The sequence below is a fragment of the Salvelinus namaycush genome, chromosome 28 (genome assembly GCF_016432855.1).
Source record: "Salvelinus namaycush isolate Seneca chromosome 28, SaNama_1.0, whole genome shotgun sequence".
Taxonomy (NCBI): Eukaryota; Metazoa; Chordata; class Actinopteri; order Salmoniformes; family Salmonidae; genus Salvelinus; species Salvelinus namaycush.
This window is the reverse complement of record NC_052334.1, coordinates 17,746,308-17,764,152: the sequence shown is the minus strand read 5'-3', so window position 1 is coordinate 17,764,152 and position 17,845 is coordinate 17,746,308. Positions and strand designations below refer to the sequence as shown.

The 17,845-nt window shown below is 43.7% G+C and overlaps 1 protein-coding gene across 1 annotated transcript in view; it reads right to left on the bottom strand.

The window, feature by feature from the left end:
- Positions 1-1,516: 1,516 nt before the first annotated feature.
- LOC120023237 (sodium/potassium/calcium exchanger 4-like) overlaps positions 1,517-17,845 on the bottom strand; it is a 41,470-nt gene continuing 25,141 nt past the window's right edge. The window contains exons 3-17 of the mRNA XM_038967282.1: positions 12,146-12,222; positions 11,566-11,640; positions 10,774-10,858; positions 10,452-10,555; positions 7,590-7,664; positions 6,746-6,771; positions 6,589-6,642; positions 6,208-6,299; positions 4,461-4,630; positions 2,891-3,047; positions 2,534-2,700; positions 2,170-2,284; positions 1,926-2,038; positions 1,746-1,811; positions 1,517-1,669 (exon numbers count right to left, since the gene is read on the bottom strand). Of these exons, the coding sequence (XP_038823210.1) occupies positions 1,517-1,669; positions 1,746-1,811; positions 1,926-2,038; positions 2,170-2,284; positions 2,534-2,700; positions 2,891-3,047; positions 4,461-4,630; positions 6,208-6,299; positions 6,589-6,642; positions 6,746-6,771; positions 7,590-7,664; positions 10,452-10,555; positions 10,774-10,858; positions 11,566-11,640; positions 12,146-12,222 (1,529 nt within the window). The remainder of the gene's footprint in view (positions 1,670-1,745; positions 1,812-1,925; positions 2,039-2,169; positions 2,285-2,533; positions 2,701-2,890; positions 3,048-4,460; positions 4,631-6,207; positions 6,300-6,588; positions 6,643-6,745; positions 6,772-7,589; positions 7,665-10,451; positions 10,556-10,773; positions 10,859-11,565; positions 11,641-12,145; positions 12,223-17,845) is intronic.

Sequence of the window (17,845 nt, the reverse complement as noted above, 5' to 3'; positions counted from 1 at the left end):
GACTTGCCCGACTGGCAGAATTAAGGTAGCACTGGATTCACAACGAGAGAACCTCAGCTTGTGCATGACAGGTCGTATTTACATATAAACAAACACACAACACAAAGAAGTGTACCATTGTGAAGCACAGATCCCCATCATCAGCAGCATCTCTTCAGCCCGCCGAGACGGACAGGCTGGAGCACAGGGAGGTGAGGAAACTGAATGGGTCTGTATTGTATCTGATGGAACGGGCCTCAGACAGAACACAAGCTGAAGGAGCTGAAGATATCAAACACACAATTAAGCAATCAAAACAAATCAACATGACTCAGGAGGACGAGCCTGGCTCGGGCAGTCCAACCTACAGCACGCCAAAATAAATCCATGCTTTTCCTCAGCCAAAGGGGCTGGGCCCAAGTCCTGTTCTCTCGGTCCACTTGAGCTTTGTGTTAAATCAGCATCCACCAAGCACCAATGGGGCATAGTCTTCCAAGATGTGTTCTCCTCTCCACAGTGGTGCTGAATACTAATAGAGGAGACTCTCCTCCCTTCCTTGCAATGTCTCACGTACTTTCACTCACACTCAAACACAGGAAACGGCATATCAATGTCTTGGTCAGCAGTTTCTTGCAGTTGGAGTGTCCAGAAACAGAAGAATGACAGGTTCTCCCCTGGACTCTCCTCTTCCTGCCAGCGAGTGAGAGATAGGATTTGGCACATGCTGCCTCCCCCTCTCTCTCCTTATTGAACCACACAAAGGAAGAACTGTAACACTGAAAAATATCATATATTATGTCATATATATACACTACTTCATTTCACGCGCAACATCTAAAGTGCAGTATGTTCATGAAATGTATGTTTGTTTTACTTCCAAAGGAAGAATATAATATAATAAATCAAAATGGCAATAAATGAAGAATTCATAAATGCTTGGGTCCTTTTCTTTAGTAGGGATGAAGGTCGGTGAGCTGCCTGACCCAAAAAATATTTCTGAGACCGGATGAGATACAAACAGAGGAGGACGGAAGTATAGGAAGTGTAATGGTGGTCCTGGGTTATGTTGTGAAGACTAGGAGGGTTTCAGCTAGATGGGTTCTGTGTAGAGGTGAGCTGTGTATCTCTCCTTTGGACGGTGAGTTGGGTTCTGGAGGGAAAGACGAAGAGTAGCCTTCGGTTCCTCTGGGTTAGTAAGGAGAATCCATACGGTTCTGTTGGTATCTCCTCTTCTCATTGACAGCAGAAAAACATGTAGGGAGAGTGTTTGGGGAACTGAAGATATTGTGAATGAATATATGTATCCAGGGATCTCTATATTATTGATAGATAGTGAAGGAATGGAAAAGGGATATAGCAAGGGCAGACATTTACATCTGGAATGAAAAAGAGGTGTGTAAAAGAAGTGTATGTGTGTGTGGGGGGGAGGGGGATTTCAGGATAGAAATGATTGAGTAGTTAGTGGCTAAGTTTAGATTCAGAGGGCTATGTGAGTCTATAATTCAGCAGGGACACCTGTCTGGTGGTGTAGGCCGTCCTACAGCTGCTCCAGACACATGGGCAGATTGACGAAGGTGAACACGTTGTATTCGATCATGATGGAGAAACACAGGAAGATGACGTACATCACCAGCACGTACACACCCAGCTTCAGGTCCAACTTCCAATGATTCACATGGATCCCCAGAACCTGCAGGACACAGAGGGACAGCGTGTTAGAGAGAGAGCGAAAGAGAGCGAGAGAGACGTCTCCTTTAATAACTCACTGTCAGAAACACAGAGCCCAGAAGAAGCACCACAGAGTAGACCAGCCCTCTGCTATTGATCATCACCTAGAGAGGGAAAGAAAGAATTTTAGATCAAGATCAAGAGGCATGAAGTATTGATAAGCAGTAGTAACATAGGCCCATTGAGGGGAAAACAGTGTAAAGACCGAGTTCGTTTACCTCAGAACCATAGTCCACAGCCATGGTCTGTATCGCCCAGGGGAGCCCCAGTCCCACCAAGATATCAAAGACATTACTACCAATGGTGTTGGAAACCGCCATATCCCCAAGACCTAGAGAGGGATAGACATAAAGATATGGAAAATTCTGTACAGACTATACAGTATACTGTACACTGGTACAATTCTTTTTAAAGATTTTGAAGAGAGACAGAGATAGCGAAAAAAAGAGAGCAGTGATGTACCTTGTCGAGCAACGATCAGGCTAGCAATACAGTCGGGGACACTGGTGCCAGCTGCCAGGAAGGTGATTCCCATAATCACATCAGGGATGCCCAGAGTGTAGCCAATTATGGTGACCTGCACACAGACACACATTTAACGAATTAAACAGAAATCTTCCAAACAACATGCACCTTGGTTGGTAGCCTATATCTAGCACTGTGTCAGAGCTAGCTAGCGACTAGAAGAGAGAGATTCCCTACCTGATTGGTTATCAGGACGTCTCATCACTGATCATTTGTATAAAGATCAAACTTTTTCAACTCTGGTTTGGAACACAAAATGACAGTGACATGTACGTTCTAAAGAATGTCCAACGTGTCCCACCATCCAGACCATGAAGTAGGAGAAGACGGCGATCCACACGGTGGAGAGGAAGAAGGAGAGCATGAAGAAGCGTTCCCAGCGAGGCTTGGCACAGTTTGGCACAGTGAAGTAGAGTAGCAGCAGGATGGGCCAGGAGATCAGCCACTTCACTGTCCCCCTGCAGCCCCCTGGTGGAGGGAACAAGGAACAGCAGATCAGCTTCATTACAACCAATGGAGTACACTGAGGAGGTGAGTGTTCAGTTTCAGTATGGTGTGAAAGTGTGTAAAAGTAGCTTATTGGTTTACCAGCCAATGTAATTGAAGATATAACACACATACATGCACACACACACTCCCACACCACACACACACACACCAGGGACGGTGAAGGGTGAATTCAGGGATTCTCCCTCCTCTTCCTCAACAGTCTTGTCCTCTGGTACAGTGCCGTTCTCCAAGGTCTCAGGTTTACCATCAGTGATCACCATGGTCACGTTGTCCACACCGTTAGATGCCTGCACCAACCTCTGTTGCTGCTCACACACACACACACACACACACACACACACACACACACACACACACACACACACACACACACACACACACACACACACACACACACACACACACACACACACACACACACACACACACACACATACACACACACACACAGTCAACATCACCCACCTGATTTACTGGGATATGTATGTGTTTCCCCTCTCTAAACAGTTACTTTATGAGCTAGTAAAGTTTTATGAATATCCCCCAGGATATTTTCACCAACACAGTTCTGGTTCTACTAGATATGATGTGCCAAGTATGATTATAGCATGCAGTCCACCGGCTAATTATCACTGGAAGCTGTACTCCTCTCCTAGCTTTCTACAATAGTAAATCATCCTACAATGTACTTTTCTCCAGTAGACCTAGCTTACTACCGGTAAGGTGAGGGCCCTGGGAGTGTGGTGCCAGGAAAATAACCTTTCAACATCAACAAAACAAAGGAGATGATCGTAGACTTCAGGAAACAGCAGAGGGAGCACCCCCCTATCCACATCAACGGGACAGTAGTGGAGAAAGTGAAAAGCTCCAAGTTCCTCAGCGTACACATCACTGACAAACTGAAATTGTCCACCCACACAGACAGTGTAGTGAAGAAGGCCCTGTCGGGCTGTATCACCGCCTGGTACGGCAACTGCACCGCCCGCAACCGCATGGCTCTCCAGAGGGTGGTGGGGTCTGCCCAAAGCATCACTGGGGGCAAACTACCTGCCCTCCAGGACACCTACAGCATCCGATGTCACAGGAAGGCCAAAAAGATCATCAAGGATAACAACCACCCGAGCCACTGCCTGTTCACCCCGCTATCATCCAGAAGGTGAGGTCAGTACAGGTGCATCAAAGCTGGGACCGAGACTGAAAAACAGCTTCTATCTCAAGGCCATCAGACTGTTAAACAGCCATCACTAGCACATTAGAGGCTGCTGCCCTATATTCATAGACTTGAAATCACTGGCCACTTTAATAATGGAACACTAGTCACTTTAATAATGTTAACATATTTCGCATTACTCATCCCATAAGTATATACTCTATTCTATTCTACTGTATCTTAGTCTATGCCGCTCTGACATTGCTCATCCAAGTATTTATATATTCTTAATTCCATTCCTTTACTTTATATTTGTGTGTATTGTTGTGAAATTGTTAGATATTACTTGTTAGATATTACTGCACTGTTAGAGATAGAAACACAAGCATTTTGCTACACCCGCAATAACATCTTCTAAAAACATGTATGTGACCAATAAAATTCGATTTGATTTACACTAGTAAAATAACTGAACTAGCCGAGCTTTCTTAACTTCTAAGTAAATCACTTTAACTGAGCTCCTCTCCAATAAGCCTGACGGACCCCCGACCCCAGTGACCTCACCCACCTCATTGATGATGAGGCGGCTAGCCATGCGGAGGCGTGTCTTGGGGCCAAAGTGGTTGGTGATCATGATGCGCAGGCCGGCATCGGGGAAACGGTAGTTAGGAGGGCTGGAGTTGATAATCTCATCTACCATCACCACAGAGCTACGACTGTACCTCTTAGTGGGCTTCACTGGAGATACACAGAGATGGTGAGATATAGAACACAGACAGACGCATCAAGTAGGACTAACTGTACACACCAACCAAGACGAAGGAGATGACATGCTGTTTTACTCTTACAGTACTGTATACAACCACAAAGACATGCCTTTTTCAAGGATGGCCAGACACACGTGCCTAATACACTCACATGCCAGACCAGCAGACTCTCTGTCACACACACACACACACACACACACACACACACACACACACACACACACACACACACACACACACACACACACACACACACACACACACACATACACACACCAGCTTGTTACTTTCTCGTGTTCTTCTTATTTTTATTTCCTGTGTTTTTGTTCTACCGTATGTTATTTTTAGTCCTACATTGATATTGATTACTGCATTGTTGTGTTTGGAGATTGCAAGAAAGGCATTTCACTGTAATTGTGCACGTGGCATTAAAACTTTAACATTAAAACTTGAAAACTTGAAACTTGAAACAGCCGGAGGATACAGTATGTCAGGAGGTGTAATTAAAGTGTTTGTGTGACAGCAGAGTGGGCCCCACTGGGCCCAGTTCAAGGCCCATTGAAGCCCCCCTGAAGACACTGTCAGATGAGATCACATCAGCCATCAGAGTGAGGCAGACTAAAACCTTCAGTGTGTGTGTGTGTGTGTGTGTGTGTGTGTGTGTGTGTGTGTGTGTGTGTGTGTGTGTGTGTGTGTGTGTGTGTGTGTGACATATACACACACACTCATACAGATGCAAGCACGCACAGGCACACACACATACCATACACACAGTCACGCACACATATAAATGTCTCCACACACACACACACACACACACACACACACACACACACACACACACACACACACACACACACACACACACACACACACACACACACACACACACACACACACACACACACACACATACACCCTTACAGATGCATGCACATGTTGTGACTCTGGAATAATGGACTGTACTTGACACAGCAGAAGAGGGCGTGACAGGGCACAGCATAGCACAGCACAGCAATACATCTCACATCTGACAGACCAGGTCACGGCAGGCAGTTAGGTTTAGTAAAGCTAAACAGACAGGCTTCTATACAGTAGCGACAGGGCTGCCACACGGCAGCAGGGAGGTTAGCTTGGTTCTACTAGACCAGACAGGAGAGGAGAGCTCTCAGAGTCACTCGGTTAAAGACACAGTGAAAGTCAGTGGAAGTCTAAAATACGTAGTTATAGAAAATAAATGTCTGTAACTCTGTTTGAAGGATCAGATCTAAGAGTTTACAAAGGGGTACGAACGACATCAAGCCAAAGTGGAAAGCACTGTTGACAATGTTAAACCAGATAGGAAGAGCCAAGAGTAGGGCCTGAGAGTAGTTTCTAGGTTTACTAGAACAACCAGATACAGTAGAGTAGTTGTTTTGATAGAAGGCCAGTCAGAGTGCCAGAGGGTTGGCTGAGAGGTGACCATAAAGCCTGCCTGGTTACCTTTACCTGGAGAGAGTAACGGCTTGGACAGATCATCCCATATGTAACTGTCATAACAACCATTACCATCCTCCAGCTCGCTGCTGATCACCGTGTTACTGTTGGCCAGGCTCTTGTCTTCCTCCCCTGAGAAATAGTTCTGGATGCTGGTGTTAAATCTGATGTGAGAAAAGAGAAAATGTTTTACATATTCAGTTGAGAGTTTATGTAACTTAGTGAGTGCAAAGTATGAGTATATAAGTGGATTTTACTATTTGTTGCGTGCGCTCAGGTGCTCTACTGTGTGTGTGTGTGTGTGTGTGTGTGTGTGTGTGTGTGTGTGTGTGTGTGTGTGTGTGTGTGTGTGTGTGTGTGTGTGTGTGTGTGTGTGTGTGTGTGTGTGTGTGTGTGTGTGTGTGTGTGTGTGTGTCTTTGAGGCAGGAAGGAACAGGTCCCAGTGGAACTCACTTCATGATCAGAATGTACCCAAAGTACATCACTACCAGCACTAAGCTCTCCCACCTGCAGAGACAGACAGACTAGAGTCACATGTCTGCAGGTGCGCACACACACACACATACACCCTCTGCTGAGACACAAGGTAAACACACTGCGGGGTACTCACCACACAATCTTCTCATCATAGATGAACTGACAAAATGAAAGAGGGAAAACATTTAATAAAAAAATGAATTAATTAAACAGTACATACTTTTAGGGAGAAGAGCATCACCCTTTTTTTTTCTAACTCAGAAAAACTTGAATGTCGCGATGCATCAAGTGTGTCTAATTACTGTCAGACAGATGCTGTGAGAAAGCAACACAGTCCAAAAACATTTCCTGTACACTGTTTACTAGAAAAGCAATGACATAGTATGCAGTGAGTTTCTGAAGTCTCTGTGAGATCTCTCTCTGTACTCTCTCTGTACTACTCTCTTAATCTCATGATGATTGTCTATCAGCCCACAGGGCCTCTCTATGAACCTAGTGGAGTAGACAGGAAATGAGGGTTAAACAGCCACTAGGGGCTCTCTGTCTGAATGACCTCATTATGTAAAGTATGATAGTGTGAAACGGTATGCAGTGTCTTCTACAATACCATACAGGGGTTGTATGTATCAAGTTTCTCAGAGTAGGTGTGCTGACTTAGGATCGGTTTTGCCTTGAAGATCACAACGAATATGATTACGTGGGCAGATGGGACCTGATCCTAGATCAGTACTCCTATTCTGAGATGCTTGAAACATATATATGGACCGGGTTCTTGTTATATTACAGAGAGTCCCAGAAACACACACGCACACACACACAAGCAGCTGCTTGACCATCTCCTCCCCACAACCCTCTAGTAGCCCAGTGGGCTAGACAGTTAGACAGTAAATTAAGGTTTAACAGCCACTGGGGGCTCTATCAGTTTGAATGGCCTCATTATGTAAAGTAGACTAGAGATGAGATGATCAGCTACTCACTGCAATCAATGCCAACACAGACAGAGTGTAGTAGAACGAGTCACGGAACACTGCAAACTTAGTCAGGTACACCACCTGGATGAGAGAGAAAACAAGGCAGAAGGAGGAGAGTGGGAAAGGAGAGGAGAAAGAGAAATAAAGTGGGAGAAAGGTTGAGAGAGAGGGGTGAAAGAGAGAGAGGAGAGAAAGACAAAAGGAGGAGTGAGACAGATAGAGACCGAGAGAGACAGAAAGAGAGGGAGAGAGAAAGGTTGGTGAGTGAGGAAGTGTGAAATCGATTTCACATTCCTTTTGTGCACGTTCTTAGATTAAACACTAGGTCAACAAGAGTCATATACACTATATTCAATACGCACATTCAATATATCAAGTTGTTCCAAGAACCGTGGAAATAGACTATCCTCTTGGCCATTGTGGTTAGATCACATGTTATTTTAGTGTTGTGCAACTTTGTAACCTTGATGTTGACATATCAACTCAGCTGTGATATGTGATATCATAAAGGGTTACATTAGCACTATGGAGGCTGAAAGGTTAAGGAAAACAAAGGTACTGTCCAAGTCAAGGACACCTCGCTACAATAGCTAAGTCGTTCCACCAATTTGGTGCCTTTTGAGAAGTGTAACTTAGTGAAAAAGAGTTGTAACATTCTGTCATAAAGAGCACATGTTAAACTTAATAAAAAACATGTTTTCCCATCTCCAGAGGTTAAATAAAATACAACTATAGTAAGTACTTATTAAGTGACAAATAAAATAACAGGGTTGACCGTAACAGGGTTGACGATTTCAGCCTAAATCAGCCACAAGACCCCTTGTGACCTTGTTGTGTGAAACAGGGAGGGGCAATTGATTCACAAAAAAATGTATTATTAAAACATTTCTAGCCTGTCTATCTATGGGTAACACGGTTGACGTGCTATGCTCGACCCACTCAGTTCTCCACCACAAAACACAAAATAATTGTGAAAAAGAGTAGAAGCAGCTCACCTGCTTTTATACTATGATTTGACTATTAGATGTTCAATGTTTCTTTTGAAGGAAATATTTAAAAAGGAGTTTAGTTTACCATATTAAAATGAGAGTTCAGTTCACATAACAGGTTTGATCTTAAAAAAGGTTTATTTTTAAGCTTCAAATGAATCACTAATCACATGAAATAAATAATAATCTTAAGAAATGACTTTGTCAATGTAACAAAATAACGAGGGCTTTACAATGATGGTGAAAACTTGGAGAAATGTTGGGTTTAGGTGGGTTAAAATCTTACTGGACGTCACAAAGGCTGTACGGAAGGAAATGTCAAAATGCTGAATTTTATTTTAAAAAATTGGAATTATTGAATTCTCCATGTGGTCTATATTAAAGGGCACTTCATTGAATATAACAGGCTTTTAAAATGCAATATTGGTGCACAATGTTTTTACTTAAAATATCAAAGGGATGCAAAAGGCACTCATTTGGTGGAACGACGCAGCTACAGTAATACAGTAGTGAGATGACTACGGGTGACGTTGGGTAACAAGAGCTTAAGGCAACCCAACCAGTTCCATTAAAATTAACAATTAATACAAACTATTGAAGCAAATACCATTAGCGTACTCCTTTAGAAAAATGTGCACGAGTTAAAAACCTTCAGTAGCTACAAAACAAAGCAATTTTAAAAAACAAAAGTCTACTCCTCAGTGCTATCGTTGTTTCTCTTGTCCTGTCAAAAGCAGTTGATAGTCTTTGAGGCTGCAGGCAGCAGGCAGCAGGCAGCACTTTAAATGCAACCAGACCAGTAGGGCTTTTTGCTCTGTTGCAGTTATCAGACAAAACACAGTTTAAAAACATGATGACATAATCCCGTCAGTTTAACTGTTTTAGGGTAAAACCCTTGCTAGGATCATGTGGGCATCTGTCTGGTACACAACTGTATATACTGTATATATACACATCTAATACTGTATGTGTTATTTGGGTTGGGGTTTGGGGTACCCCGGAGGTCGGACCCCCCCAGATAGCATATGAACTTGTCATAAGCCATGAATAAAGATGTTTAGAATTACAGGAAATGTGCTTTAAAACTGCAACGTTTTCTCTCAGCCTCATAATAATACTATTAATTATTATTATTATTTATTCAGCTTATATAGAGCTTTTCATTACCAAAATCTGAAGGTGCTTGAAAATAAAATATATATGTAGCTACATGTAGCTACTACGACAACTGTCAGCTAGTTGAACGTTTTGGGATTTTCAAGCCTCCAACAGACGGAGTGACAGTCGAGCAGAGGGAGGGGTTTGTCAACAAGGGGGAGATGAGCAGGTCCTTCAGTGGTATGCAGGCAGCACAGTTCGCTCTCCATTCAAGGGGTCTCACCGGCACCTCGCCTTCCCCGCCATCTGACTGCGACTTCTCCATAGCCGTTGATTCGGTCTTGTACGAGATGAAGTTCCCACTCACTAAATGATGACAGCGGCACAAAACGTCAGAGGAATTCTCAGACTGAGCAATGAATTCATCACTGCCAGCTCGTCATCCAATGCAGTCGTCCTCATGGGTTAGGAGAATGTAGAAACAACCAAAGAACAGGTTGGTGTTTTCAAATCAAACACACTAGCTAACTAGCTTGCTAGCATTGTTAGCGAGCTATGTTGAAAGAACTGATTTGCCATCAAATTCACAGGCAGGAAACAAATAGAAGTAACCCAGACTTCTTGCTCGGTGCAAAACTGCACTACGCCACTGGGCATAAGATAGCATGTGTTACAGCATGCAGTATGTGTGATTTGTGATTAAGACAATGGTCTCCTTCTGGCAGTGTGCACTAATACAGACTGAGGCACATGGAGATTGCACGCACGCAAACAAACACACCTGCCCAGCGAAGATTCCACACACACCGATGATGCATAGAATGTTGAATACTGCTGAGCCCACTATGGTTCCAACACCCACATCTCCATGAGTGATAAACACACCTCCAGGAGAGAAAGAGAGAGAAAGGAAGAGAGAGAGAGAGAGAGAATGAGAGTGTGGTAAAGAGAGAGTCAGCTATCAACCCAATATGATCACCTCTTAGACAACATTGATCTCAAACCTACTCAATGTGGAGAATTGAACACACAGTCTACATACTAATAATGGTATTGTACAGTGTAAGTGTGTTTGTGTGAGAGTATCAGACAGCCCGCCTCACCTATAATCGAGGCGAACAGCTCTGGTGCTGAGCTGCCAGCAGCCATGAACGTAGCTCCTGCCACATCTTCACTCAGGTCCAGTTTCTGACAGACACACAGAGGGAAGAAGCACAGTCTCATACTGAAGTCTCATACATTACCTATCAATCAGCGGTGTAAAGTACTTTAGTAAAAATACTTTAAAGTACTACTTAAGTAGTTTTTTGGGTATCTGTACTTCACTGTATTACTTATATTTTTGCCAACTTTTACTTTTACTTCACTACATTCCTTGGGAAAATAACATACTTTTTACTCCATACATTTTCCCTGAGACCCAAAAGTACTTGTTACAGTTTGACAGGAAAATGGTCCAATTCACACACATCCCTGGTCATCCCTACTGCCTCTGCTCTGGCAGACTCATTAAACACAAATGCTTCGTTTGTAAAGTATGTGTTGGAGCATGCCCCTGGCTATCCATAAATTAAAAAAAATGCTATAAAATCATGCTGTCTTGTCTGCTTAATATAAGGAATTTCAAATGATTTATACTTTTACTTTTGATACTTAAGTACATTTTAAACCAAATACTTTTAGACTTTTACGCAAGTAGTATTTTACTGGGTGACTTTCACTTGAGTAATTTTCTATTAAGGTATCTTTAATTTTACTCAAGTATGACAATTGAGTACTTTTTTCACCACTGCCAACACACAAACACATCACATCAACACCTCACTGGCGTAATAAGGAGAGGAAGGAGGTTTATGGCCTAGAGGAGGTTGTTATTGGGACTCCAATTCACCCACCTCACAGATCTTCTCCAACGACATCACAAAGTAGTCATCGCAGACGATTGCCAATGCCAAAAACATGTACAGGGCCTGAGAGAGAGAGAGAAACATCTGTACACATATCCTGCTATCCTCTATCATGCCCTCACAAAGTAGAATGTTGTTTTTCCTGCCAAAGAGAGAGCAGAGTCATCTGAGGCTGCATGTTTAATGTGACTTTTGTTGTGTAAGACTGCGATGACAGGCCCTTCCTGGGGCACTGTGTCCAAACCAACCCGTGTTGTTCACAGCACAGCCCAGGACATCACATGACAGGAAGATACCAGGTCATACACAACGACACAAGGCTGACAGAATATTTATAATTGTCATAAAATTGTCTGTCAGAGACAGAGAGCTGCACAACTTATCCCGAATGAAGTGGCCAGGACACAGTAGGGTAATATTGTAGTCCACTAATTAGTGCATGGATGGACACACACACACCAGAAACATGCCCCATATATACGCAAGCATGCACATACACACATACACACACACAGTCGACAACACATGCCTGATTTACTGAACCACATGGTAAACTTGCTGCACATACCGCAAATATGTGCAGCAGGAGAGCTCCTCTTGTGCGTTGGTAGGTGGTGAAGATATCCTCAGGGAACTCATTGATGGCTGAAAGAAAACAGAAACATCTCCAAAGTCATGTGTTGGTCTTACAACATCACACATAGCAAAACAACCTATATAGTTCAAATAAATAATTTGGGTATAAAACAAACAACAACAATCAAATCAACTTAATGTAAAAATGTGACTTGCCTAGTTAAATCAAATATATATATATTTTTTTTTAAATGATAATAATTAGGGCTATTTTGTCTACAAGACTTCTGTACCAGGTATTTGCCACTTTATAGAATTATCCAAAGATATCTGTGCCTTCATCACACTCAATGTCCTGCCTCAAAGAGCTAGATGAGTCTGAAAGTCCTGCGTCAAAGAGCTAGATGAGTCTGAAAGTCCTGCCTCAAAGAGCTAGATGAGTCTGAAAGTCCTGCGTCAAAGAGCTAGATGAGTCTGAATGTCCTGCCTCAAAGAGCTAGATGAGTCTGAAAGTCCTGCCTCAAAGAGCTAGATGAGTCTGAAAGTCCTGCCTCAAAGAGCTAGACGAGTCTGAAAGTCCTGCTTCCAAACTAGAGCTGACATGGTGAGTTTGGGTGAGTCTTAACCTGCTTAAAAGAGTTTGGTTGTCTCAGACAAATTCTAAAAGTCTGAGAGTCCATCCTGCCTCTAGATCTGTATGGGTGAGTCTCAGTCCTGCCTCTAGATCTATGTGGGTGAGTCTCAGTCCTGCCTCTAGTTCTGTGTGGGTAAGTCTCAGTCCTGCCTCTAGATCTGTATGGGCGAGTCTCAGTCCTGCCTCTAGATCTGTGTGGGTGAGTCTCCGTCCTGCCTCTAGATCTGTATGGGCGAGTCTCAGTCCTGCCTCTAGATCTGTGTGGGTGAGTCTCCGTCCTGCCTCTAGATCTGTGTGGGTGAGTCTCAGTCCTGCCTCTAGATCTGTGTGGGTGAGTCTCAGTCCTGCCTCTAGATCTATGTGGGTGAGTCTCAGTCCTGCCTCTAGATCTATGTGGGTGAGTCTCAGTCCTGCCTCTAGAGCTGTGTGGGTGAGTCTCAGTCCTGCCTCTAGATCTATGTGGGTGAGTATCAGTCCTGCCTCTATATCTGTGTGGGTGAGTCTCAGTCCTGCCTCTAGATCGATGTGGGTGAGTATCAGTCCTGCCTCTATATCTGTGTGGGTGAGTCTCAGTCCTGCCTCTAGTTATGTGTGGGTAAGTCTCAGTCCTGCCTCTAGATCTGTATGGACGAGTCTCAGTCCTGCCTCTAGATTTGTGTGAGTGAGTCTCAGTCCTGCCTCTAGATCTGTGTGGGTGAGTCTCAGTCCTGCCTCTAGATCTGTGTGGGTGAGTCTCCGTCCTGCCTCTAGATCTGTGTGGATGAGTCTCAGTCCTGCCTCTAGATCTGTGTGGGTGAGTCTCAGTCCTGCCTCTAGATCTATGTGGGTGAGTCTCAGTCCTGCCTCTAGATCTATGTGGGTGAGTCTCAGTCCTGCCTCTAGATCTATGTGGGTGAATCTCAGTCCTGCCTCTAGATCTATGTGGGTGAGAGCCATGCTTCACCACAGGGTGATCTCCCTCAGGAATGGTAAGCTGTGGTGGGTTAGGCTCTGTTGCCCAAACGGTCCATCTGTTCCTGGATCAGATCAGCGGCCTACTCAGTACCCCGTCTCCAGAGACACAGCGAGATCCACGTGTCCATCTGCAACCTCTCCAATCAATGATGTCATTGCATTCTGTCACCACTCTCTCTGTCTCCTTCCCCCCTCTCTCACCACGTCATCCAGTTGCATCTCTCTCTGGAGGTTGGACAGAAGCCCACTAGACATAAGATGCCCACAAGGGATACATAAGGGAGACGTATGTATGTAATCCGATTCCAATCAAACCACACAGAGAGTACAGATACACAACTAATGAACAGAAGTCTTTCTCTCTCACCAAATCAATCTAGGCTGATTACATTCCCTTTAAATCAAAATAGTAGCAAATTAATATATCTGTTATTATCACGTCAAATATAATAACGCAATTCTAAATATTATACTGTACCGACTGAAAATGCAACATAAAAGAATCAAAGAGCAAACGGGTTCACTCAATAAGGACATGAATAACTGCATATATTGACATTATTATCAACAGTACAGTAGTATTCTCTAGCACCGAGAATAGCAGACGTAGCAGCAGTAGTAGTACTAGCAGCTTTCCTCCCAGAGGCATATCAAATGGTGGGGACACTAGCCTTGATCAGATATCCAGCAGGCCCTCAGCAGCTGATTCCCTCCCCCACCCTCCTCCATAACAGAAGACAGGCCTCAAGATCACCCCCTGGGAAGGGAAAATAGGAGGGGAAGAGAGGAAGGGAGGGGAGGGGAAGAGAGGAAGGGAAGGAGACGGGAGAGCATCTATCTGAGCTGTAAGCTAGATACAGCGTAGCTTCATCAGCAGTCTCCTGCTCCAGTCCACATAGCGCTTACGCAGTCTGTCATTGTCACACCACTAGCCTTGTCTGCTAGCCTTGATTAAACAATTCAACCTGACAACTCATGCAATTTGGAGTTGGCATTCTGATACAGTATGTTCACAATTGTTACATGAGCTAGCGAAAGAGTGAGGCAGTTTTAATTTCCCATATAGACTACAGTATATACTGTAACTAAACAGATTCATTATAAATGTATTGGTTAATAAGTTAAGCGTTTGTATAATAGCCTAATGCATTGAAATCAGTTTTGGGTTTTTAAACCTTTGCTCTTGTAATTTTTGTTAACAAATTGTAGATCTTTGGCTAACAAATTGTAGATCTTTGGTTTACACATCGTTAATCAAGACACACATAACACTAACCCCCAGAAATAGCACAGATCAATCTGTCTTGGGTTCACTGCTGTCTCAAATCTGACTGGACATGAAATGTGCCATAGGAGGACTCCCACCCTAACAACCCTGTGACCGATCGGGGACCATGGACCAGGGTCAGCCAAATGTTTGTGTGGTGTCATGGATGTTACCTCCCCTAATGGGTGATGCCTCTCTGCCACAGTCCTCCTACCCAGGATCCTCCAGGATTCTCCTGTCCTGACAGGTGCTCCCTTAAAAGCATGTTTGAGGAACCCAACCAGCAGTGATCAATAATTGAAGACAACACCATTACACCATAAACAAAAGCCAGCCAGCGCATTCAGCTAGTGCCATGTCTCACAACAACAAATGTGAAGAGACAGACATGCAATCCAGAAGTTAGGTTTGGACACAGTGCGTTTATCCTGAGAGCTCTCTGTTTGTGTGTGTGTCTAAGTGTCTATAAAGAGTGTACTGAATCAACTTCCCCCACTGGCCCTGGCCTTCATATTTCTTTCAATCAAACAAACAGCTGCCCTCCACCTGCAGAGTCATGGAAATGGTCCTGTGGGTGAAGTTGACTGTTACTGAATTTCTTCATTTCTCTAACAAATAACTAGGCAGCTAGAAAGAGAAAGAGAGACAGAGAGAGAGAGACAGAGAGAGAGAGACAGAGAGACAGACAGAGAGAGAGACAGAGAGAGAGAGAGGGGGGGGGGGGGGGAGACACCCATGGCTGGCACACATACATTTTTGGCAGGTCAAATCTACATTACAACCTCATAGTGGCTGTTTAATTACATGTATGATGCTTGGTTAACTAAGCATGTGCAGAGACAGAGAAAACTCATCATCTGTATCAAATGGGTGAACAGGGAGTACACTGCAGCCACATCGACAGGGCTGCAATGGAGCGGGTTCAAGAGCTCAGACATGCATAGTCGTGAAGAAGGTGCGACAGCGCCTCTTCCCCCTCAGGAAGTTGAAAAGGTTTGGTATGGGCTCTCAAAACCTCAAAAAGTTCAACAGCTGCACCACTGACAACATCTTTACTGGCTGCATCACTTCTTGGTATGGCAACTACACCGCCCTCAATCGCATGGCGCTACAGAGGGTGGTGCAGACAGCCCAGTACATCACTGGGGCCAAGCTCCCGACCATCCAGGATCTCTATGTCAGGCGGTGTGAAAGGAAGGCATGGAAAATCGTTAAAGACTCTAGCCATCAAAGCCATAGACTGTTCTCTCTGCCTCCACACAGCAAGTGGTACCGGTGTATCAAGTCTGACACCAACAGACTCCTGAACAGCTTCTATCCCTGAGTCATAAGACTACTAAATAGCTAACAGAATGGCTACACGGACTATTTGAGTTAGATTTTGGCACTGTCTCTATGCACACTCACAGGTCTCTACACACTCATGCACACTGTCACTCCAACACACACATAACATGTACACACATGTATACTGACTACACATGCACACACACTCACATACAATCATAATTTACACTACTGCTACTGTTTATTATACATCCTGATGCCTAGTCACCTTACTCCTATACATATCTACTCGAGGTGGGCGGGTCAGCTGTTTGTTCACCTGTACCCACCCGCAATTGCTAACAACCCATCTACAATCACTCAACTATATTTGATACATTTAAAATCTGAGGCACACACTGGAACCTAACCCGCTAATATAGAAAATGCGCTGTAGGCTACAGTCAGAGACAGCTGAACTATTTATTGACAGGGTTTGCAGTATTATTTTGGGCCTGATTTAGATACAGCATGTTTCAGCTTATAATTTCAGACATTTTAGTTGTTAGTCAACTTGTCTATAATTAGATACATGCAGCTTCTCTTCTGTCATTATATGTTGTCATATAAGACTAAATAAACCCTGGCTCACCAGAATAATGTAATAGATCAATTGAATCAATGCATAAATCTAGTTGCTATCAGTAAAGTTTTCTCTGTCGTCTCTGCTTCTTTCGTGGAGCAAAGACGTTTAGGAACCGGGGACAAAATGCAATAGCCTGACTCTAAAGACAACTGAAAAGATTTTCGGTGCCAAATTTCCAAATTACATCAGTTTGACCCAACATGTTTCTGATAGGATTTCAGTTTGGCATGTACGCATATTTTATGTGGATGAATACTATCAGCTTTTATGATCTTGATCAAGATAGTACCTCTACAGATGGTTTCTGTCACCTGTGCTCCATCTCCAGCCTCTAGGTCACCAGGCTGCTCGTTATGGAGCACACCTGTCACCATCGTTACGCGCACCTGCGCGTCATCAGACTCACCTGGACTCCATCACCTCCTTGATTACCTGCCCTATATATGTCACTCCCTTTGGTTCCTTCTTCAGGTGTCATTGTTTCTGTTTCTTGTCTGTGCGTTATTCGTGTTTCTTGTTTTGTTCATTTGTTTATTAAATTATGCACTCCCTGAACTTGCTTCCCGACTCCCAGCAGTATCTAACAGCGCCTCACAATCATCACACATAACACTTCTATCATCCTCGTTTACCACTTCACCAAATCTTCCCCAAACATACATTTTCTGGTCCTCCCTTTTCTTTATTTTCAAATCTCCATTTCGCAACTTTTCTATTATTGAATTAAACTCTGACATTGTCCTTTTTGCCTTTGTGGATCGACATGAACTTGTTCTGCCCATTCCAAAAAGCATTTGATGATTGGCATGTAGGCTACTTGGCGTGCGTACAGTTAGGTCTTAAAGTTTAAACTTTAAGATAGCCTAAAACAGGGGTTCTTAAACTTTTTCAGCTTGGAACCCCCCCAAAAATATATTTTCTCCTG